The sequence below is a fragment of the Perognathus longimembris genome, chromosome 16, assembly GCF_023159225.1.
Source record: "Perognathus longimembris pacificus isolate PPM17 chromosome 16, ASM2315922v1, whole genome shotgun sequence".
Taxonomy (NCBI): Eukaryota; Metazoa; Chordata; class Mammalia; order Rodentia; family Heteromyidae; genus Perognathus; species Perognathus longimembris.
Window position 1 is genome coordinate 45,822,404 of NC_063176.1, and position 18,598 is coordinate 45,841,001.

Sequence of the window (18,598 nt, forward strand, 5' to 3'; positions counted from 1 at the left end):
AATTTGCTATAGATGGTTACGTTTGCAATGAAAAAATTCACAGCTTCACATTTCTTAGCTTTATTACATCCCCTTTGTGTGTGCACGTGCACGAGCATGTGTGTGTTTGGGGGTAGCTTTAAAATATTGTCACCCACCCCACTGTAGAAGTTTCATTATGTTCCACGTGCTGGTGAATAACGTTGTTGTTGCGGGCAAAATAAAACTCAAACGCTCTGCTTTCCTCTCTTCTAAACAAATAATGGATTTGTAGCTCAGACGATTTGGAATTATTCGCGTTTGGGTTTGAATTTTAAGTAGTCCTCCTACTAATTATGTTCACATAACCAATTTATTTTATTGCTAAATTTGGCAATTTGTATGGAACATTGCTCAAAATCCATTGCGTGGTATTAATCAACTCCCCCCTCCCACTGTTGGCAACGTTAATTATAAAATATGAACTCATAAACTCAAATGTGAGCACTGTCTCCCAGCTGAAACTGTGTACAAAAGTACAATCAAGAAAGAAGAGAAAAACTACCGAAGTTTAAATCCCCTTCCCCCCGCCCCCCTCCAATAATTTCCTGTTTTGCCAAGAGAGATTTATTTCTAACTTCTCACCAGGGATGGTTTTTACAACTGAAATGGAGTTGGATTTTGACTGGAGAAAATAACGTGTGTGTGTGTGTGTGTGTGTGTGTGTGTGTGTGTGTGTGTGTGTGTGTAAGATCTTTTTCCTGAGGAGATGTTTTCTAGCCATGACCAAATTCCTTGACAAACGGTGCTGACAGGCATTTTTGTGGGGAAGTGTTGTTCTTGGAAGGTATCATTTTTGAAAGCTGCTCGCTCTTAAAAACAATGCATGGATTTGTTTGGGAGACAGTTGTCTGGGAGACAGTTGTCTGGGAGACCGTTCTTCCCTAATAAGAGGCCAGAGATGACTGCTTGCTGCTAGGTGGAGAGGCCTCATCCGAAGGCCTCTATTCAGCGGGAAAGAAGCTTGGTTGGGATACGGTTTATTCCTCAGAGTCATCTGCCAGAAATTTGGTTCCCAGTGGGACCTGTATTGAAAGGTGTTACTAGGTGGCATAGCAGAGGGTGATTGGGCTATGGCCACCCAAAAGGGATATCATTGGTTTGCTGGAGTGGGTTAGATTTCTCAGAAGAGTGCCCAGAAGAGCCCATCATTATGAAAGAGCAAGCGAGGCTCCTTCCTGCTGTCTCGCTTCATCTCTCACCAAGTGAGCCCTGCTTCGCACATGGCTTCTCCCTCGCCTCCTTCTTCTACCCACGCGATATCATCTCCATGTTGTGATATAGCCCAGGCTAGCCAACATCCCGAATTGTAACAGTCCCCAGCCTCTTCCATTCGGCGACAGTAATGGAAAATAAACTCAGACAGAAGCCTTCTTTACCCAGTCTGTTCTTCGCCTTGGCTGCCTCAAAATTCTTGATAAGCTTCTTGGATTTAGAATTTGTCTGAAAGATGAGGTTCTGTTATTCCCAGTCATGAAAAAGAGGGAGGAGGAGGAGGAGAATGTCTAAGAAGGGTTCTAATTAACTCTGGACAAGCTGATCGGGCCTCCCAAGTGGCTCATGGGTCATTACAAGGATCCAGCTGTAACCTAGGTGCTTGGCCAATAATTAAAAAGCCAACCCTTCTTCATCGCTTTCTCCAGCAGGAGGGCAGAGTTCTAGAGAAAAATAAAATGAAATAAATGTGAGCAACCATTTTGTTTAAGTTCATGAAAATACTAGAAAGGGTTTGGAGAGTTCATAAGCCCACCAAAACTTTTTGAAGGTGTGATGTTTTTCATGCTTCTTTGTTCTCTATGTGTGTGTGTGTGTGTTTCCTATTTCCTCTTGTTATTCATATTTTCCTCCCATCCCCTATGTAATCCAAAATACCTTTCTGTCTTTTATTTTCCCTTTTATCTTTGTTGACAGTCCTGGGGTTTGAACTCAGGGCCTTATGCTTTCTTAGGTGGATAGGTGCTCTACCATTGGAGCCCTGCCTCCAGCCCTTGGCTTTCTGTTGGATCATGAGGAATTCTAGGATTTGATGTTGGCAGGTGCTGAAGGCACTGGGTGCGCATGCGTGCGCTGTAAGCCCAGCCCGGGGATCCTTGTGAATTTGTTGCAGTCTGAGTGTTGTGATTTGCTGGTGCGCTGGGTCATTATTCCAGTAGCTGGGCACATTTGTCAACTTTGTTTTGTGTGCAAGGTTTAGGACTTAGGGACTCCCTCATGGCCCCATGAAGCAATTTGCCTGCCAGAAGGTACTTGGAGGGTGGTGTAGGGCTCAGTGTCTCCCCCAACCCCTCTTCAGAAAACAAACAGAAGCAAGCAAAAGCCCCTGGGACTCCTGCCACCTTTTCAGACCACAGTGCTTCCTGGCTGTGTCCTCCCCATCCCCCCTCCAGCCCAGCCCACCCCTGTCCTCACCATGAAGGGCAGGTGGGCACATTCCAAAGCAAAGTTCAGAGGTGGCTGGGCCGGTGTGGGAGAGGAAGGGATTAGAGTTTTATTTGGTGGGGGGGGGGGCGGGGGGAGAGGAGTTAGATTCATCACATCACTTGCTGCTCCAGCCCTTTCATCATCATCTTCCAGATCCAGGTCCATCTCCTTGTCATGGTAGGCCCGGCCTCCATGACCTCACACTGCATTCCACCTGCTTGTGTGTGCTACAGTGCCTGGGCCTCCGGATGGGAGAGAAGCAAACTGTTAGGCAGGGGAGGAAAACAAACCCAAGAGCCTTTGGGAAGCCACCTGAGGAGGGAGCGGAGAGTGCCAAGGAGCCGGGGTGCACCGGAGACAAATGTCCTTCCTGCAGCCAGGACAGACTCGCTCAGGTCAAGCACACTCAGATAGTTGTGGGTGGACTCCATCTGTGAGGTCAAGCAGGTTGACCATGATTTTACGAGCAACTGTTAACTTGGGAGCTTTCTACCTCCACGTCGCCATGTTATGGGGTGAGCCTTAGATATCCTTCGGGAAGCTCGATTTGAGAAGTGAGATACCAGGAAAGGCTCTGCCCTGGCTCTTTGCTGATTGTTCCGCCTGCAGGGCTGGGCCTCCTGTGGCCCCTGTAAGCACTTGCTATGTGACAGGACAGATGCATGTGCGTCTTCTGTGCTTTCTTGTCGGCTGCCCACAATCATCTCCCTGTCTTGATGCTTTTGTGTGGCTCACAAATGATACTATATTTAAATGGCCTTTCAGTGAAAATATTCCCCACCCCTGAGAGCCTTGAAACCTGGTGCCATAAAGCATTTCCAAACAGCCTCGTGAGAGGTTTGCGGCTGCCCTGGCTGATGAGCACTTATGGAAGGGAGGGACCCCAGGGTCAACATGGGGGTCCCGTGGCTTGGGAGCCTTGTGGCAACCTGCCATTTAGCATCGGCAGGTGAATCCCTAGATTCGTTACCATCCAGAACTGGCCAGGGAGAGTCACTGTTTTGGTGTTTCTAGAAGCTTCTTTGCATGTTGATTTCCTTGTAGAGTTAGTGCCTGATAGGGTGAGTGAGCCCTGGGCTTGGGGATCGCTGTGGTTGGTGCTCATATGTGAGTGGGTATCAGGCATTCACATTTCCGGGTCCCCTGCTGGCTAATTTAAATGTAGATGTTGTGATATTGCATACACACAGAGCGTTGCCTTTAATAATGAGCTTTATGTTACACCAGCTGACGGTCTTTAAGTACTGCCGTTTTATCTGGGCTTGGCACCATAAAACCAAAGAGGCCTTCTGTGAATGTCATACCTCTCTGTATGGATGTGGGACTTTTGGATGGGTTTGAGTAAACCAATTAAGTCAGAGCCACCAGCCAATAAAGTCAGAACAATGAGCATGCAGGTGACTAATTAAAGTATACTTGGTTTTGGAAATAGAGAAGAAAAGGACTCAGCTGTGATGTGTGTGGAGGCTCTGGGTGAGGGACTGGAGAGTTCTGTGGTGCAGGCTCTGCTCTGTGCTTCAAAGGGAGCGGGAAGATGCCCTGGATCTGAGGAAATCCCTGTGCCGAGGAGGATGTGGTAATAACGCACAGCTCCCACCGGCCATTAAATGTCTTGATCACAAAGACTCATGGGAGTGATGGAGGTCTGCACCCACTCTTCCCATCAAGCCTTGCTTACTAATAAGTTAAGACTCATGTCTGTGATGCCAAGGAAGGCTTAGGGAGGTGGGCAGTGTTTTACATCAAAGGAACCACATGCCTTTGGAGCTCTGAGACCCCATCTCATTGAGTTTTTCCTGGCTTAGATGAGTGTGGACCCCCCCAATGACCTCATGGCCAAGACAGTGCGGTTTCTGTTCTTCATTCTGTGGACTACACATCAAAATCAGACTCCCTAGCAGAGGACTGACTGGTTCTTCCCAAGATATATTTTGTAATAACTCCATACTCACACTGTTTAGGGAAATAGCAGGAATCCAGGCTGCTTTAAATCTTCTTGATGGAACGCCATGAAGACCGTGAGCTACCTCACAGGAATTCAGGAGCTTCCTGGCCAGGTGATCTTGGGCCAGCTACTTGATTTCTCTGTGCTTTATCTACGTAGTTCAAATTGTGCCGACTGCCTTCTTCTTCTTCTTTTTTTAAATGTTATTTCTTTGTCCATTCGGTAAGCATTTATTTATTTAATTTTTTATGATTACTTTTTTTGTTTATGTGGTACTGGGGAATCGAACCCGGAGCTTCATGAATGCTAGGCTAGCACTCTACCACTAAGCCACATTGCCAGCCCTCCGACCGTCTTCTTAGGAGACCAACTATACCTTCTGGTTATGGCCTAGGATATGAAACCTGAGTTCCGGCTCTCACGGGGTTTTCATTCTTGTAGCCACAGAGTGACAGTGAGCACATAGACAGCAGGCACAGGGCAGCATGTGTCCTAGTGTCACAGAGCTGTGATCAAGCTTCCAATCATGACTGTGGAAACTGGTGGCATTTCTATTGGGCAGGGTGGTCTAAACGGGCAGGCATAATCGGTGGAGACTGGTGTGAGCTGGGAGGCAGAGACGCTGTCTGAGGCACTCAGGAGAGCTATGTGCACACACACCTGGGCATAAGACTGGAGCAAGTGTGGTGGGAAGAGGTGCAAAGGCCCCGAGGCAGGCATGAGCTTGAGACAGCAGGGTAGGATGAGGTAGAGCTCTTTCTTGAGGGCTAGTCAGATGGTTGGGAAGGCTGTGAAAAACCCAATAAGAGTAGGGCCTCCATAGTCCCATTTATCCAGTCACACAGTACAGCATTCCATCAAGTCAATTTTTAGTAAATGCCTTTGGTGCTAATCTCTCTGCCCCCAGTGGTTATTTATAGTTGTGCACAAGACTGGGGTGAGAAAGGTCCCAGCACTCAGCCCTCCCAAAGCTCTAGCTAATAGCCACAAGCATACCACCTATAGCTGGGGACTGCCCTTTTCAAGTTCTGTGCAGAGTTGCATGAATGGTGCATTGTATTTTCACCCAGGGGGAAGGGAAACACCCGAGTTGGTGTTGTGCAGTGCACAGCCTGGGAAGCCATTCATGGCTGTCCTTGTCTGTAAGATCACTTCTTCTTTGTAAATTGAATAACTCATGTGCATTTTAGCAAGGTTAGATAGCTTGCTCTGAACACACAGATAGGGACAGTTCTTCTCAGGGAATGGTGGCTCCCACACCTGCCTGCTTCTAGCGGGGTAATGGCCTTGGAAAGGGAATAAAATGAGGGAGGGATGGTTAAGGGCAGCAAGAGATGCAGCCTGAGAAGAGATGAAAGGCAGATCAGGTCACAAGGCCTGGGGAGGCGGCATGAAGGTTCGAGCCAGGGCAGGCCCCTGCAGCTGGGGACGGACACCAGGCGCCATTGCTTTCACAGGTCCCGCAGGCACAGCCTGGCTGCAGCTGGGCCTCGTCCGCAGTCGCCCGCTCACCCATCATTCATTCATAAACATTTATTTCTCTGTAAACCGGTGAATGGACGCATCTCTCGGCGGCAGAGCCGAGGCTGCGCAGAGCTTGGCTCCCCTTCAGGGGCTGGCGGTAGAATTGTGGCAGCCAGTGTTAGGGAATTAAATGCCCCTAGCAGTTGCCTCGGACCCGTTCCAAGGTGGAAATCAACATCTGCCTGTGCTCTCCAGATAAGGCCGGCTTGAGTGGGGCTTCCTCCAGCTCAGAAGAGAGAACGACTTTCCAAGTGGGCTCGGGTGGGGTGGGGGAGCTTTCTGGGGACCAGAGGAGGAGAAAGCAGCCATCAGAACAGCAGCTCACCTTCTTGAAGCACTTAGGTTCCCAGAGAATACTGCCCCTGGTTAGGGGCTGGAGCCGAAGTCCAGGGGAAAGAGGTTTTGTTTGTGATGAGTTCTTACATTGTATAGGTAGTACAGGACCCAGGGATCTGTAGTGAATATTATTCATGGGGTTTAAAGTGTGTGTGTGTGTGTGTGTGTGTGTGTGTGTGTGTGTGTATCAGTACCAGAGCTTGAACTCAGGGCCTAGGAGCTTTTTCACTCAAGGTTGGCAGTTGGCCACAGTTCCTCTTCTGGCATTTTGGAGGTAAGAGTCTCAAAGGATTTCCTTACCGTGCTCCTCAGATCTCAGCTTCCTGAGTAGCTAGGATTAACAGGCATGAGCTACCAGGCTTATTCCATGGCTTGTAACTTTCTTTTGATTCCCTAAGTTAAACTCTCCTGGAATGCCTCTCTCTTCCTCACGCAAGAGGCAGCCTTCATACTACTGTGGTTTTTCTGGGGAAGGACGAGGTCCAGAGAAGTTCAGACACATTGTCAAGAGTGCACAGCGTAGGCACTGCAGACCCCGTGGGAGCTGTAGGCAGCTGACTCCAGAGGCCGTGGGCTGCCTCTGGGGAGGGCTGGGGGGCTCTCCCTGGGCTCCAGGTTCCCATAGCAATGACCTCCTCAGGTCCCTTCTACCCACTGCACTTGAATGTCAGACTCAACCAGTGACCCAGCCATTACCAACGCGGGCCTCCCTTCTAAAAATAAGTGTTTCCAGCAACACAGCCTTGCGATTTAAGAGGCGATATTGTATGCACATTAAACACCAAATGATTTTTAACGTAATTATTGAAGCCTCACCAGCATCCAGTATATAAACGATGACTCCCTTATATGGCTGTCAGACCTCAATAAACATGTTTAATAATTAATTGGCATTAAGCAAACATAATCGTGTGATTCTAAATTAAGCATGCAGTGAAGCGTATTGTGAAGGAAAGCCACAGTGGTATTTTATTACTTAAAGTTCAGGCTGTCAGTCTGCTTTTCACGCATCAGGAAAAATACCCAATTTTCCAAGCTGAGCTCACGCTTCCTGCCAAAGGCAGGAGCCGTCTTGTCCCAGAGCCTCAGTGCTGAGGACTGGGTCTGTCAGCTTGCTTGTCATCTCCCTGTAATGAACTTTTGGGGTTCTGGGGTCACAACCAAGAATTGTGTGGTGGGAAAGATGTCTTCAAACTTCAGTTTGGGGAGCAATGGAATGATTGTCAACCCTGCATTTGCCAATACTGAGCTATTGCTTCCAGGAGAAGATGGAAGGAGGCGTAGAAGGGGCTAAGCTCTGCATAATATCTGCTGCTGTTTTAAGTCACCTTATTATATATATATATACATATATGTGTGTATTGTATATGTATATATCATATATAATATTGACTATAATATATATTATAACATAATATGTAATATATCATACATAGTACATATTATACATTAATATATAATATATTACATAATTAATATAATATGTTAGTATATTATTGCATGTCAACCATATATTACATATATTAATATGTAACAATACTATATAGTAATATATAATAATTGTTTGCCTAGATGGTTTGCTTTTCTATTAGGGTTAAGTGTCCTCATCTGGTTTGCTTTGCTCATGTAGAACACTTTGGTTGGGTTTGAGTCCACACACCTGTGTGATTTGGGCCTATCTAAGCTTTGTGCTAACTGCATTTGGGCCTCCTAGTCTCTGAGATGAGAGTCCACCTGCCGTCCTCCGGATGTCCAATAAAGACTCATAATTTGGCGTCTTGAATGGTGGCTTCTATGTTTATTGCGCCTGAGTTTCCTTACAGCACCTTTGGCCCTCAGGGACTCTGGTCAGGATGTCAGAAGCCTGGGGAGGAGGGTGTGAGGGACTCCTTTACACATTGTTAGTGGGGATTTCAATTAGTACAGCTGCTGGCGAAAGTGGTCGGGAGGTTCCTACAAATGAATGAATGAATGATAGAAACCACAGCATGATCATCCCCCTGTGGGTTATACATCTAAAGGAAAAGAGATCAGGATACCAAAAAGATACCTACAGTTCCATGTTCACGGATGCAGTGTTCACAGCAAAATCGCCACCCACAGATGAATGGATAAAGAAGATATGGGGTGCTGGGCACTGGTGGCTCATGCCTGTAATTCTAGCTACTCGGGTGCTGAGCCCTGAAGGATTGTAGGGCAGAAACATGTGTAAGATTCCTGTCTCCCATTAACCCGAAAAGTGTCAGACTAGAGGCATGACTCAAGTGGTAGAGCATGAGCAAAATAGGCAAGCGAAAGGCGTGTGTGTGTGTGTGTGTGTGTGTGTGTGTGTGTGTGTGTGTGTGTGTATGAAGTTGGAGCTCCAGTATTGGCACATGACAAGAGAAGGAGCTATGGTATATATTCACAATGGAAGACTATTTGGCATTTAAAAAGAAGAAGGGAATCGGGAATCCTGTCATTTGTGACTATGTAGATGATTTAAGCCAAATTAAGCAAAAGAACCCCAGCATTGTTACAGAATCTCACAGAAGGATGTTAAAAATTCTAGGAGAAGGAAATAGTGTTTCTCAGAGACCCAGAGGGCGGGAGGAGAAGCTGGGGAAGGGAGAGTGATTAACGGGCCCAAAGTTACACTTAGATTAGCATGTCTCCATGCTCCAGGGCACAGCAGGGTACCATAAAGATATTTATACTACAGCTATCAATAAGGCATTGTATGTTTCCAAGTAGATAATTTTCAATATACTAATAAATAATAACTGTGTGATCCACATCGGCTACATCCACAAGCTAGTGCCCAATGTGGGTTCCCGCCAGCTTTACACAGTGTGTGCACACAAATATACGTGCAAGGGCATAAATTGCAATAGAGAGTTTTAATGTTCTTAAAATGTCATAATACTGGCAAGCAACCTGTCTTGGGCTTTCCTTCAGCCTTCCTTGAAGAACTGTCTTCTTCTAGAAGTTTCTAACTAGTGTCCTTGTGTTTAGGGTTTTATTTAGATGTGTTCATTCATATCTTCCCTCCTCCCTCTTCCCTTTCTCTCTGTCCTTGTTCTACTAATGGAAAATGCAGCTGCTGAGGATGACAATTGCCAAGCAAAGACTAGGAGATGAAGAGATCGGCGTGCGGCACTTTGCAGCCCATGAGCGGGAAGACTTGGTCCAACAGCTCGAGCGAGCTAAGGAACAGGTGATTGGTGATGTCTGTTAACAGTGTGGGATGGGGCTGGGCTCTGGTGACTCACACCTGTAATCCTAGCTACTCAAGAGGCTGAGATCTGAGGATCACAGTTTGAAACCAGCCCAAGCAGACAAATCTTAGGGACTCTTACCTCCAGTGAACCAACAAAAAAGCCAGAAGTAGAAGTGTGGCTCAAGTGGTAGAGTTCTAGCCCTGAGGGGGAAAAAGCTAAGCATGAATATGAGGCCCTAGGTTCAAGCCACAGTACCTGCTTGTGCACACTCACACACACAAATACACATGTACGCACACACATACAGATGGGGGGATGTGGTTGCATTTGCATGGCTGGACTAGACTACAAGGAGTGGCTATATGCCCGTTCCTTGAGTGTGGGAGGAGTTGGAGGATACAAGGCCTTACTTCCCTGGTTCTGCGCCTGGTTCCCAAACTGACTCCCTCTGGGTATCTGGCTTTTCCCCATTGTTTTGAGCACAAGAAACCTGTCCCTACCCAGGACAGACAGGGAAGGAGATGTGACAAGCTGGCTTTAATTTACAACTTTCCGCTAAAATGCTGAGCGATGCTTCTTAGGCAGATCCACCACAGTGCGTTGAGCCCTAGTTAGGAGCAAGGCAGGAGACTCAGCTTCCTGCTCCTCCTCTTATGCATTGGTTGTAAAGACCAGAATAGGGCGGGCTGGGAAACTGTTTGTAAGGCCCCAGGCTCTGCCCTCTCTAAGTCTATGGTCTGAGGGTGAGCTTGGTGTGTGTGTGTGTGTGTGTGTGTGTGTGTGTGTGTGTGTGTGTAGGGTGGGGGCCCTCAGGGCTCTTTCCCAGGTGTCTGTGCCTCTCCTATCCTGGATTTGGAAGGTAGCCCCTTCTTTCCAGCTTTTATCCAGTGCATCATGCATGTGGGTTTCTCTCTCAGCCCACTGACAGGAGGCGCTGTCTCTGGCAGGAAAGCCAGGTGAGGAGCCCTTCTTGGTGAGGGTCCTTGTTGGGTTTCAGATCGAGTCTCTGGAGCATGACCTGCAGGCGTCGGTGGACGAGCTTCAGGATGTCAAGGAAGAGCGGGCTTCTTACCAGGACAAAGTGGAGAGGCTGAACCAGGAGCTCAACCACATCCTGGGCGGGCACGAGAACCGTATCATTGACGTGGACGCGCTGTGTATGGAGAACAGGTGGGTGACTGCGCCCCGTGCAGGGGAAGGCAGGCTGTCCTCGGTGTTCAGTGCTCAGTGCTCTTGTGCTCGGGCAGGAGGGGGTTATCTGCCATCCCGTTTGCACTAGAGGAAGTTGTCTTCTAAGTGAAGGAAAGTCATGTTCCGGTGGTAAAAGCCAGGCACGAGTGACAGGTCCGTGCACGCATCCCTCTCTTCTTTCCCCACACCCTCCCTGGATGGGCCGGAAGGGCAAGGAGCCAGTGAGAGTTGCTTGTTATTATCTAGGAGAGGGCAAAGAAGAAGAAAATAAATTGAGAAATTCCCTTAGCTGTGTCTTTTCCCCCGCAGGCAGATTTCAGCATTGTGTATGTGTCTGACTTGATGTTTTGCTTGGTGTCGCCTCTTCCTGCTCTGCTTCCCCAAGGAGCCATCTTAATGAGAATTATGTGAAGACAGTGTTGCTATCTCTCGGGGGGGGGGGGGGGGACGGTGTGGCTCTGAGAGGGCGGTTGTAAAGTGGGGTGTCTGATTTGGGCATGTTTGACCTTGATCATATGCATTTAAGAGAAGTGTAAGGAGGAAGATGTTATGTACAAATGATGACTTCCCCGGACAGTGGTTTCCATGTTTCCACTTATAATTTAGTGTTGTTTTGAATTTTGTCCCCAAACCCATCCTGATTGCATATATTCTTTTCCAGATACCTTCAAGAGAGATTAAAACAACTCCATGAAGAGGTTACCCTCCTGAAATCCAATATCGCCAAGTACAAGGTATGGAAATCACAACGATGCCAGTGATTCACCAGTGGGCACCATGATGGAATCCAATTTGAATTCCCTGTTGTGTGCCAAAGATATCCAGCCTTCCCTGACTGAGCCCCAATGAGACTTAACCATTGTAATCAGTAACAATTTAACCCCCAAACATCAAAGACACACCACCAGGAGTTTTGAGACACCCCCCCTTCTGTGGCTATCATTTAGACACCTGGAGACCTAGAGACTCATATTTGGGCCTTACAGCCACAGCCCCTGTGAAGTTAGGACTCTTGTCCATTCCCTGTAAAGTGCGCAGTAGTCAGATGCTATTTGTGTCATAGTCATCCGTGAGAAAATGATTTGGGAACGATAAAGAGACAGAGATTGGGAAATCACAATCCAGATTCTAATGTTCACGTTACTCAGGGAGGACAGAATGTTTAAATTCTCCCCACTGATATTTAGTCTAATTCTAGCCCCATTAGTTTGATAATATCTATTTCTGCAGATGTCATTTGTACGTGTTATAATTAGAAAAGTCTCCTGGGTTTCTCTGCTTTGAAAATAGATTGATTTCTCTTCCTGAGAAGTTTTGCAGCCATCAAGATGCCTGGGAGGGCCGACTCTTTTTCCTGGTGGTTGACATTAGCTTTTGTCCTCAGACATCTCCATGCTACTCTCTTCCATCATGGCCATACTTCAGTTTATATGGCTGTCTATCCATCCATCCATCCATCCATCTCTCCATTTATATCTGTCATCTATAGCTACATCTGTATATGTGGTTAAACAACTATGCTGCTTTTAGAACATTTTTTTAAGTGTGGATACATTCATTTAACATTTATTCTATTCTCCATGCCAGCCAGTAGCTCTACACTACACATCAATCTGAATGCAAGAGTCTGCTCTAAGAATGACATGTAGGCATCATATATGCATTTCTCTCATCATGTGTCCAAGGCAGGCATCACCAATCGTGCTTGGCTCTTTCCAATGCAGGTACCAAACCCTTGCAGATTGCAGCACTGGTTCACGGAAGAAAACCTATTCTCCACTGCATGTCTGTTCCAAAGCGATTTTCTTAACTTGTGTCTTCACACATCAGACTACATTCTTGCTTCACATTTGGTTTCAGGAATATGCACTGAGTATCCTTGAATCCAGAGACCTGTAATTATTGGCATCCTGCCATGCAGCAACTTAAAAAAAAGACAAAATTTGTTCCTGGTTCAGTAAAAACTCTAAGGGTTGAGAAGTCTGCATCTTAGGCCAGCATTTGGTTTGCAGGAGCTTCTTCTGTGCAGAAGGGAGAGATATCACCTTTAAAAGCTCCCCCACCCCCAGGTCTGGGAATGTGGCTTAGTGGTAGAGTGCTTGCCTAGCATGCATGAAGTCCTGGGTTCAAGTTCTGAGCACCACATAAACAGAAAAAGCCAGAAGTGGCACTGTAGCTCAAGAGGTAGAGTGCTAGCCTTGAGCAAAAAGAAGCCAGGGAGGGACAGTGTTCAGGCCCTGAGTCCAAGCCCCCAGGACTAAACTAAAAAGGTTTTTTTTTTCCTTCATTGGCTTTTCTGACAGAGTTTCTTATTTTTCCCTAATGCTGCTGTAGAATGCTCTGGAGAGACGGAAAAACTCAAAGAGTCAGGGCAAGTCCAACAGCAGTGCTCTAACTGGAGTCCTGTCGGCAAAGCAAGGTAGGAGCTTGTCTTCAGGTGGGACCCACTGATCAGTACAGAATCATCTAGAACCACAGTCTGTGTCACATCTACACTGTGGGGATTTGGAGGTTGGAAAGCAAGATGACCTCAGATTGGCATCGACATGAGACTCACCTGGAAGGTGATAACACAGAGTCGGGATCAGCCAGAGTCCTGGGTCAGGAGGACTGAAATTCAGTTCTGTACAAGATCTCAACTGGTGCTGTTGCTTGCTTGGGAGCCCTGCTTTAAGAATCACTGTATGCTAGGTGCTAGCGGCTCATGCCTGTGACCCTAGCTACTCAGGAGGCCGAGATCTGAGGATTGTGGTTTAAAGCCAGCCTGGGCAGAAAAGTCCATGAGACTCTATCTCCAATTAACCACCAGAAAAATAACCAGAAGTAGTGCTGTGGCTCAAAGTGGTAGCGATCGTCTCTGAGCTTCCTTTTGCTCAAGTCTAGCATTCTACCACTTGAGCCTCAGCTCTACTTTCAGTGTTTTGGTAATTTATTGGAGATAAAGTCTCACAGATGTTCTTGCCCTGGGTGGTTTCGAACTGTGATCCTTAGATCTCAGCTATATGAGTAGTTAGGATTACCAGCATGGATCAGAACCCAACCTGTGCTCCCTTTTAAAGAATGTTTTTCCTTCCCCAGCCCCGTTGAGTATCTCCAAGATGCATTTCAATCTCCTTGAGCTCTCCTTCTCCTGGCCACTGCGGTCAGAATGAACAGCCCCATGGAGCGGTGCCTTTTTCGAAGAAGCTTTTTATTGATTGCAATTTTGTTCCTTCTCCTTGTCGATTCCGATGAAAAATAATGATCTTCCAGGAACAGTCCAAGGGAATAAATAGCAGAGAGCTTGTGTCTGACACTTGCTATGCAGAAGTTGGCTCTGAGCAGAAGGCTCTCAGGCCACGTGCTCAGCTGACCCCACTTCTTGGTTGTTGACGGTGCAGACCAGTGACTATTATGTGACAATCTTAATCAGAGCTAGAGTGCATTTTTCCAAAAGCGCTGAGTCTCCAGTGTACCTAATAACCATGTTTTATTCCCTCTATGCAACTTCTCCCCTCCCCCCACCTCCGCCAATCAACTACAAAGAGCATCTTTGAAGTGTTCCTGAAAAGAACACTGCACACAAAGCACCAGTAGTTCATACCTGTAATTCTAGCTACTCAGGAGGCCCAGATCTAGAGGACAGAGGTTCAAAGCCAGCCTGGGCAGAAAAGTCTGTGAGACTTTATCTCCAATTAACCAGAAAAATGCCAGACTAGAGGGATGTCTCACGTAGTACAATACCAACTGAGAGCAAAAAGAAAAAAAGCCTGCATTGTTGTTTTTTTTTGGTCAGTTGTAGGGCTTGAACCCAGGATGTGGGTGCTCTTTGTGCTCAAGGCTAGCACTCTACCAATTGAGCCACAGTACCTCTGGGTGTTTTGGGTAGTTAATTGGAGACAAAAGTCTCAATGGGGATTTTTCTTCCCTGGGCCGGCTTTAAACTGTGACCCTCAGATCTCAGCTACCAGAGTAGCTAGGATTGTAAGCGTGAGCCACTGGTGCCTGGCTCTCCTCCATTTTTAAAAAGGTATTATGAGCTGTCTGTCTGTAATTATCACATAAAAAATGACATATTGTTGTATTATCTGTGGGCTTTACTGCTCTAAGAACAGACAACTCAGAGAAAGGACACCCAAGTGACCCTCGGGCAGTGAGGATAGTGGGTAGGATTGACACCTGTTGATCAAGCCTGTGTTGTGGATGGACCAGAGTGATTTAAGCCTCAGTGTGTGTGTGAGAGAGATGATTTTGAACTCATGGCCTCATGCTTGCTAGGCCAGTGCTCTACCCACAGTGCTCACACCCACAGCCTTTATTCAGTTAGAATCTTGCACTTTTGGTGCAAGGTGACCTTGTAGCTCCATCCTCTTCTCCGTGCCTCCTGTGTGAATGGGATTGTGAGTATGCACCGTTATGTTTGATGTCTTGATCAAGACAGGGTCTCACTAACTTTGTTGTCTGGATTGGCCTTGAGTTATGATCTTCCCAACCTCTGCCTTGTGTAGCTGGGATTACAGGCATGTGCTACCCTGTTTAAGCTATCTTGAGCCTAGCTAAGCCCCGATATGGGGGCTGAGTTTAAGCCATTTCACATATGAGAAATCATAGGAATTTTAGCAGTGTTATTCACCCATGGTATTGTATTGCAATCTAAATCTCCATCATACTAACCAAAGTTTGGTATTTGGAATAAAGATGATAATAGTCTGACTATGTGCTGGTTGAATCATACAGACCTAGAAAATCCTTTTATACATGTAGAAGCAGAAAGGAATTGGAATTAATTTTTAAAATAGATACAGAAAGCAAGAGAATTTCCTACCAAAGCTGCCCATAAAGTCACAGCAGGATTGCAGGGATGGGCTGCTTCCTGCGGCTCTCAGTCCTGTCTTGCTCCAACCTGTGTCTCGTGTTTGGCTTTACCTTGAACTTGGCCATGAGTATGATTGACAGGTTGCAGAATAACAAGCCTGGGGTGTAGCTAGGCCATGTGTGAGGAACTCTTCCTCAATGCTCAGACATTTCCAGTCGGACCTGTAATTCTTTGCCATCACTTGATATCACTTACGGCATTATTTGTTTAAATTTATTTTTTCTTCAAGTTAATTTTCAAGTGACTCTTCTTGCTTGGCTCTATCCCGAGTGGTCACACCGGTGAAATCACGGGTTTCTTCACGCTGTTTCCTAGTCCAGGATCTGCTGTCAGAAGACCACGGCTGCAGCCTCCCCGCTACCCCCCAATCCATCTCCGACTTGAAGTCCCTGGCCACGGCCCTGTTGGAGACGATCCATGAGAAAAACATGGTCATTCAGCACCAGAGGCAAACCAACAAGTAGGTAGCTGAACCTATGTGTTGGGGGTGAGTTGGAGGGAGGTGGGAAGAGTTTTCCAGAAGTCAGTGGTAGCTGGGCGAAGCCATGGGGGAGCCAGGCAGAGCAGGGAATGTCCCTGTGGGAGGCAGGGAATGACCCTCCAATCTAGAAAGAAGCCTACTGTGTCAGCTCGCATCCACAGTCTAGTCTCAACACACTGGTCATGGATTTCCAGGTGTGTCCTGGAGCTGGATCGTGAACACCGTGTATTTCCTGGTGATTTCCCTCGTATAGTTGCAACGTCCAATAACCTTCCAGGTCTCTAATTAGGGGAGGAGCTGCTTCTGTGCCAATTTACCCTCAGAGGAACTACCCAGCAGGCTGGGACTAAGAGAGTCTCATGCCCTTCTCCCAGATGAGCAAAAAGATGATGACAAGGAGTAATAAATAAAACAGACCATTCTTTTCATATGGTGGATTATAGTGTACAAAATCAGGCATGCTAAAGGAGGCTTTAAAGGAGGAAAATTGAAAGTGTTCACAGAACGGTGAATAAGAGCAGTAAATGAAAGCCATAAATACTCCACACATTAGTCACTTTTCCGTTGCTATGATTGATTTCCCAAGACTGGGTGATTTGAAATTTTTTTTAAGGTTTTGTTTTGGTTTTTGGCACCAGCGTGACATTTCCATTTCTTGGCATTCATATCATTTTGTGTGATCACATGCACATGGCTATTGCACCTTTGTGATTCTCTCCTAAGAATATCTAGGGTCCTGTGAATGTCTAGGGTCTTGTATAATTTTTCATGTCCAAGTGTATTTTTTTGTCTTTTACCATCCAGTGTGTTTAGTTGTAGATTTTTAGGCACATTCTAGTTACCACCCATGAGGGAAACCATGTAACCTATGTTCTTTTGGGTCTGGCTTACTTCATTTTGTTTTGGTTCTTTCTCTTTTTTTGATTTTTTGGTGGTAGTGGTACTACAGTTTGAATTCACATTGTTCAGCTGGTGCTGTACCACTTGAGCCATGCCTCCAGCTTAGCCTTTTGCCAGAGATGGAATCTCATAGACTTTGCTGCCTGGGCTGGCTTTATATCATTATCCTTCAGATCTCTGCTTCCTAGGTAGCTAGGATTGTAGCTACCTAGGATTGTGGCATGAGCCACAAATGCCCAACTAAAATAACTTTACTTCTGGGTTGGGAATGTGGCTTGCCTGGCATGCATGAAGCACTGGGTTCGATTCCTCAGTACCACATAAACAGAAAAGGCCAGAAGTGGTGCTGTGGTTCAAATGGCAGAGTGCTCGCCTTGAGCAAAAGAAGCTCAGGGACAGAGTTCAAGCCTCAGGACTGGTAGGGGGGAAAAAAAAGAAAGGAAGTTGCTCCTTACAGCCCAGGCTGCTGTGAAGTTCAAGAGCATGTTACCAGCACCCCATGGGCTTTAAGGCTGGCATTGTGACATGGCTCAGGACACCACATGCTTGGGACCCAGAAAATACAGTTGCTCCAAGGTCTTTTATATAAAGCCTCTAGCACCCCCACCCTCATGACTTCACCCTTTCACTTCCCAGAGGCCTCACCTACAAATGTCATTGACGTATGAACTTGGAGATTAAGTTTCCACCAAGGCCCTTTGGGAGGTACCTTGGAATCCCAGAGGAACCACACCAGTTCTGAGAAGGGCCTAGCACTTGCTCCCCTGTGCTGATGGTGGAGTTCATAATAAGTATTTTGCCTGGTTTGTTTTACTAGAGAGGCTCCTGGTTTTTATCTTACACAGAATCCTGCAAATGATGGAGCTACTCCTGTTCACAAGACCCAGAACCAAAATGAAAATGCAGAACTGAGCAGGGGCTGAAATACTAGGCTTGAAATTGGGGGGTAGGGTGGAGAGGAAGGAATTGGGAGTGGGAGAGGGAGGCTAGCAAACACAGGGACACCTGGGGAATAGGATTGAAAGTACTGGAAAAGCCAGATAGCAAAAGGAGAAGATGGAGTGGGGGGTGGGGGAAGGGAGGGGAGAGACAGCCCAGAGATGAAGATGTATATGGAAGAAGGCACTAGCAGCAAAGGAGGCTGGCACTCTCCCAGATGCCAAGGATAATTTATTGATGGAAGATTGCAACCTCCTTGCAAAATGAAACCAACTAGGGCCTGAGCAGCAGCAACTGCTCAGGCGATCTGGGCTGTTCCTCCCTGTGGGATTGCCTAGAATCCCACATGGCCAGCAATGTGCTCACCCACCCCCCTGCTGGGGCCTGAGGTTCTGCAGAGCCATAGACTCTTGCTTCCCCCGCAGGACCCTTCCACCTGCGTCCACATAGGTTCTGAGTTGTCCAGAGAGCAGGACCACAGTGGCCAGTGCCTGAGCCAGGCAGCCCTTGCAGACTCCACCCCAATAATGCCATTGTTCCCCAAAACCATGTCCCACATCCATCTGGAGGCCTGGTGTCTGCGAGTTTTATTTATTTATTTATTTTGCCAGTCTTGGGGCTTGGACTCAGGGCCTGAGCACTGTCCCTGGCTTCTTTTTGCTCAAGGCTAGTACTCTGCCACTTGAGCCACAGCGCCACTTCTGGCCATTTTCTACATATGTGGTGCTGGGGAATCGAACCAAGGGCTTCATGTGTATGAGGCTAGCACTCTTTGCCACTAGGCCGTA

General features: G+C 46.9%; 1 protein-coding gene across 3 annotated transcripts in view; it reads left to right on the plus strand.

The window, feature by feature from the left end:
* Window positions 1–18,598, plus strand: part of Ccdc149 (coiled-coil domain containing 149) — a 72,176-nt gene that overhangs the window by 34,247 nt on the left and 19,331 nt on the right. For all 3 annotated transcript variants that reach the window (XM_048363877.1, XM_048363879.1, XM_048363878.1), the window contains 5 exons: window positions 9,324–9,440; window positions 10,442–10,614; window positions 11,297–11,369; window positions 12,970–13,054; window positions 15,806–15,950. In XM_048363877.1, coding sequence (XP_048219834.1) covers window positions 9,324–9,440; window positions 10,442–10,614; window positions 11,297–11,369; window positions 12,970–13,054; window positions 15,806–15,950 — 593 coding nt within the window. The remainder of the gene's footprint in view (window positions 1–9,323; window positions 9,441–10,441; window positions 10,615–11,296; window positions 11,370–12,969; window positions 13,055–15,805; window positions 15,951–18,598) is intronic.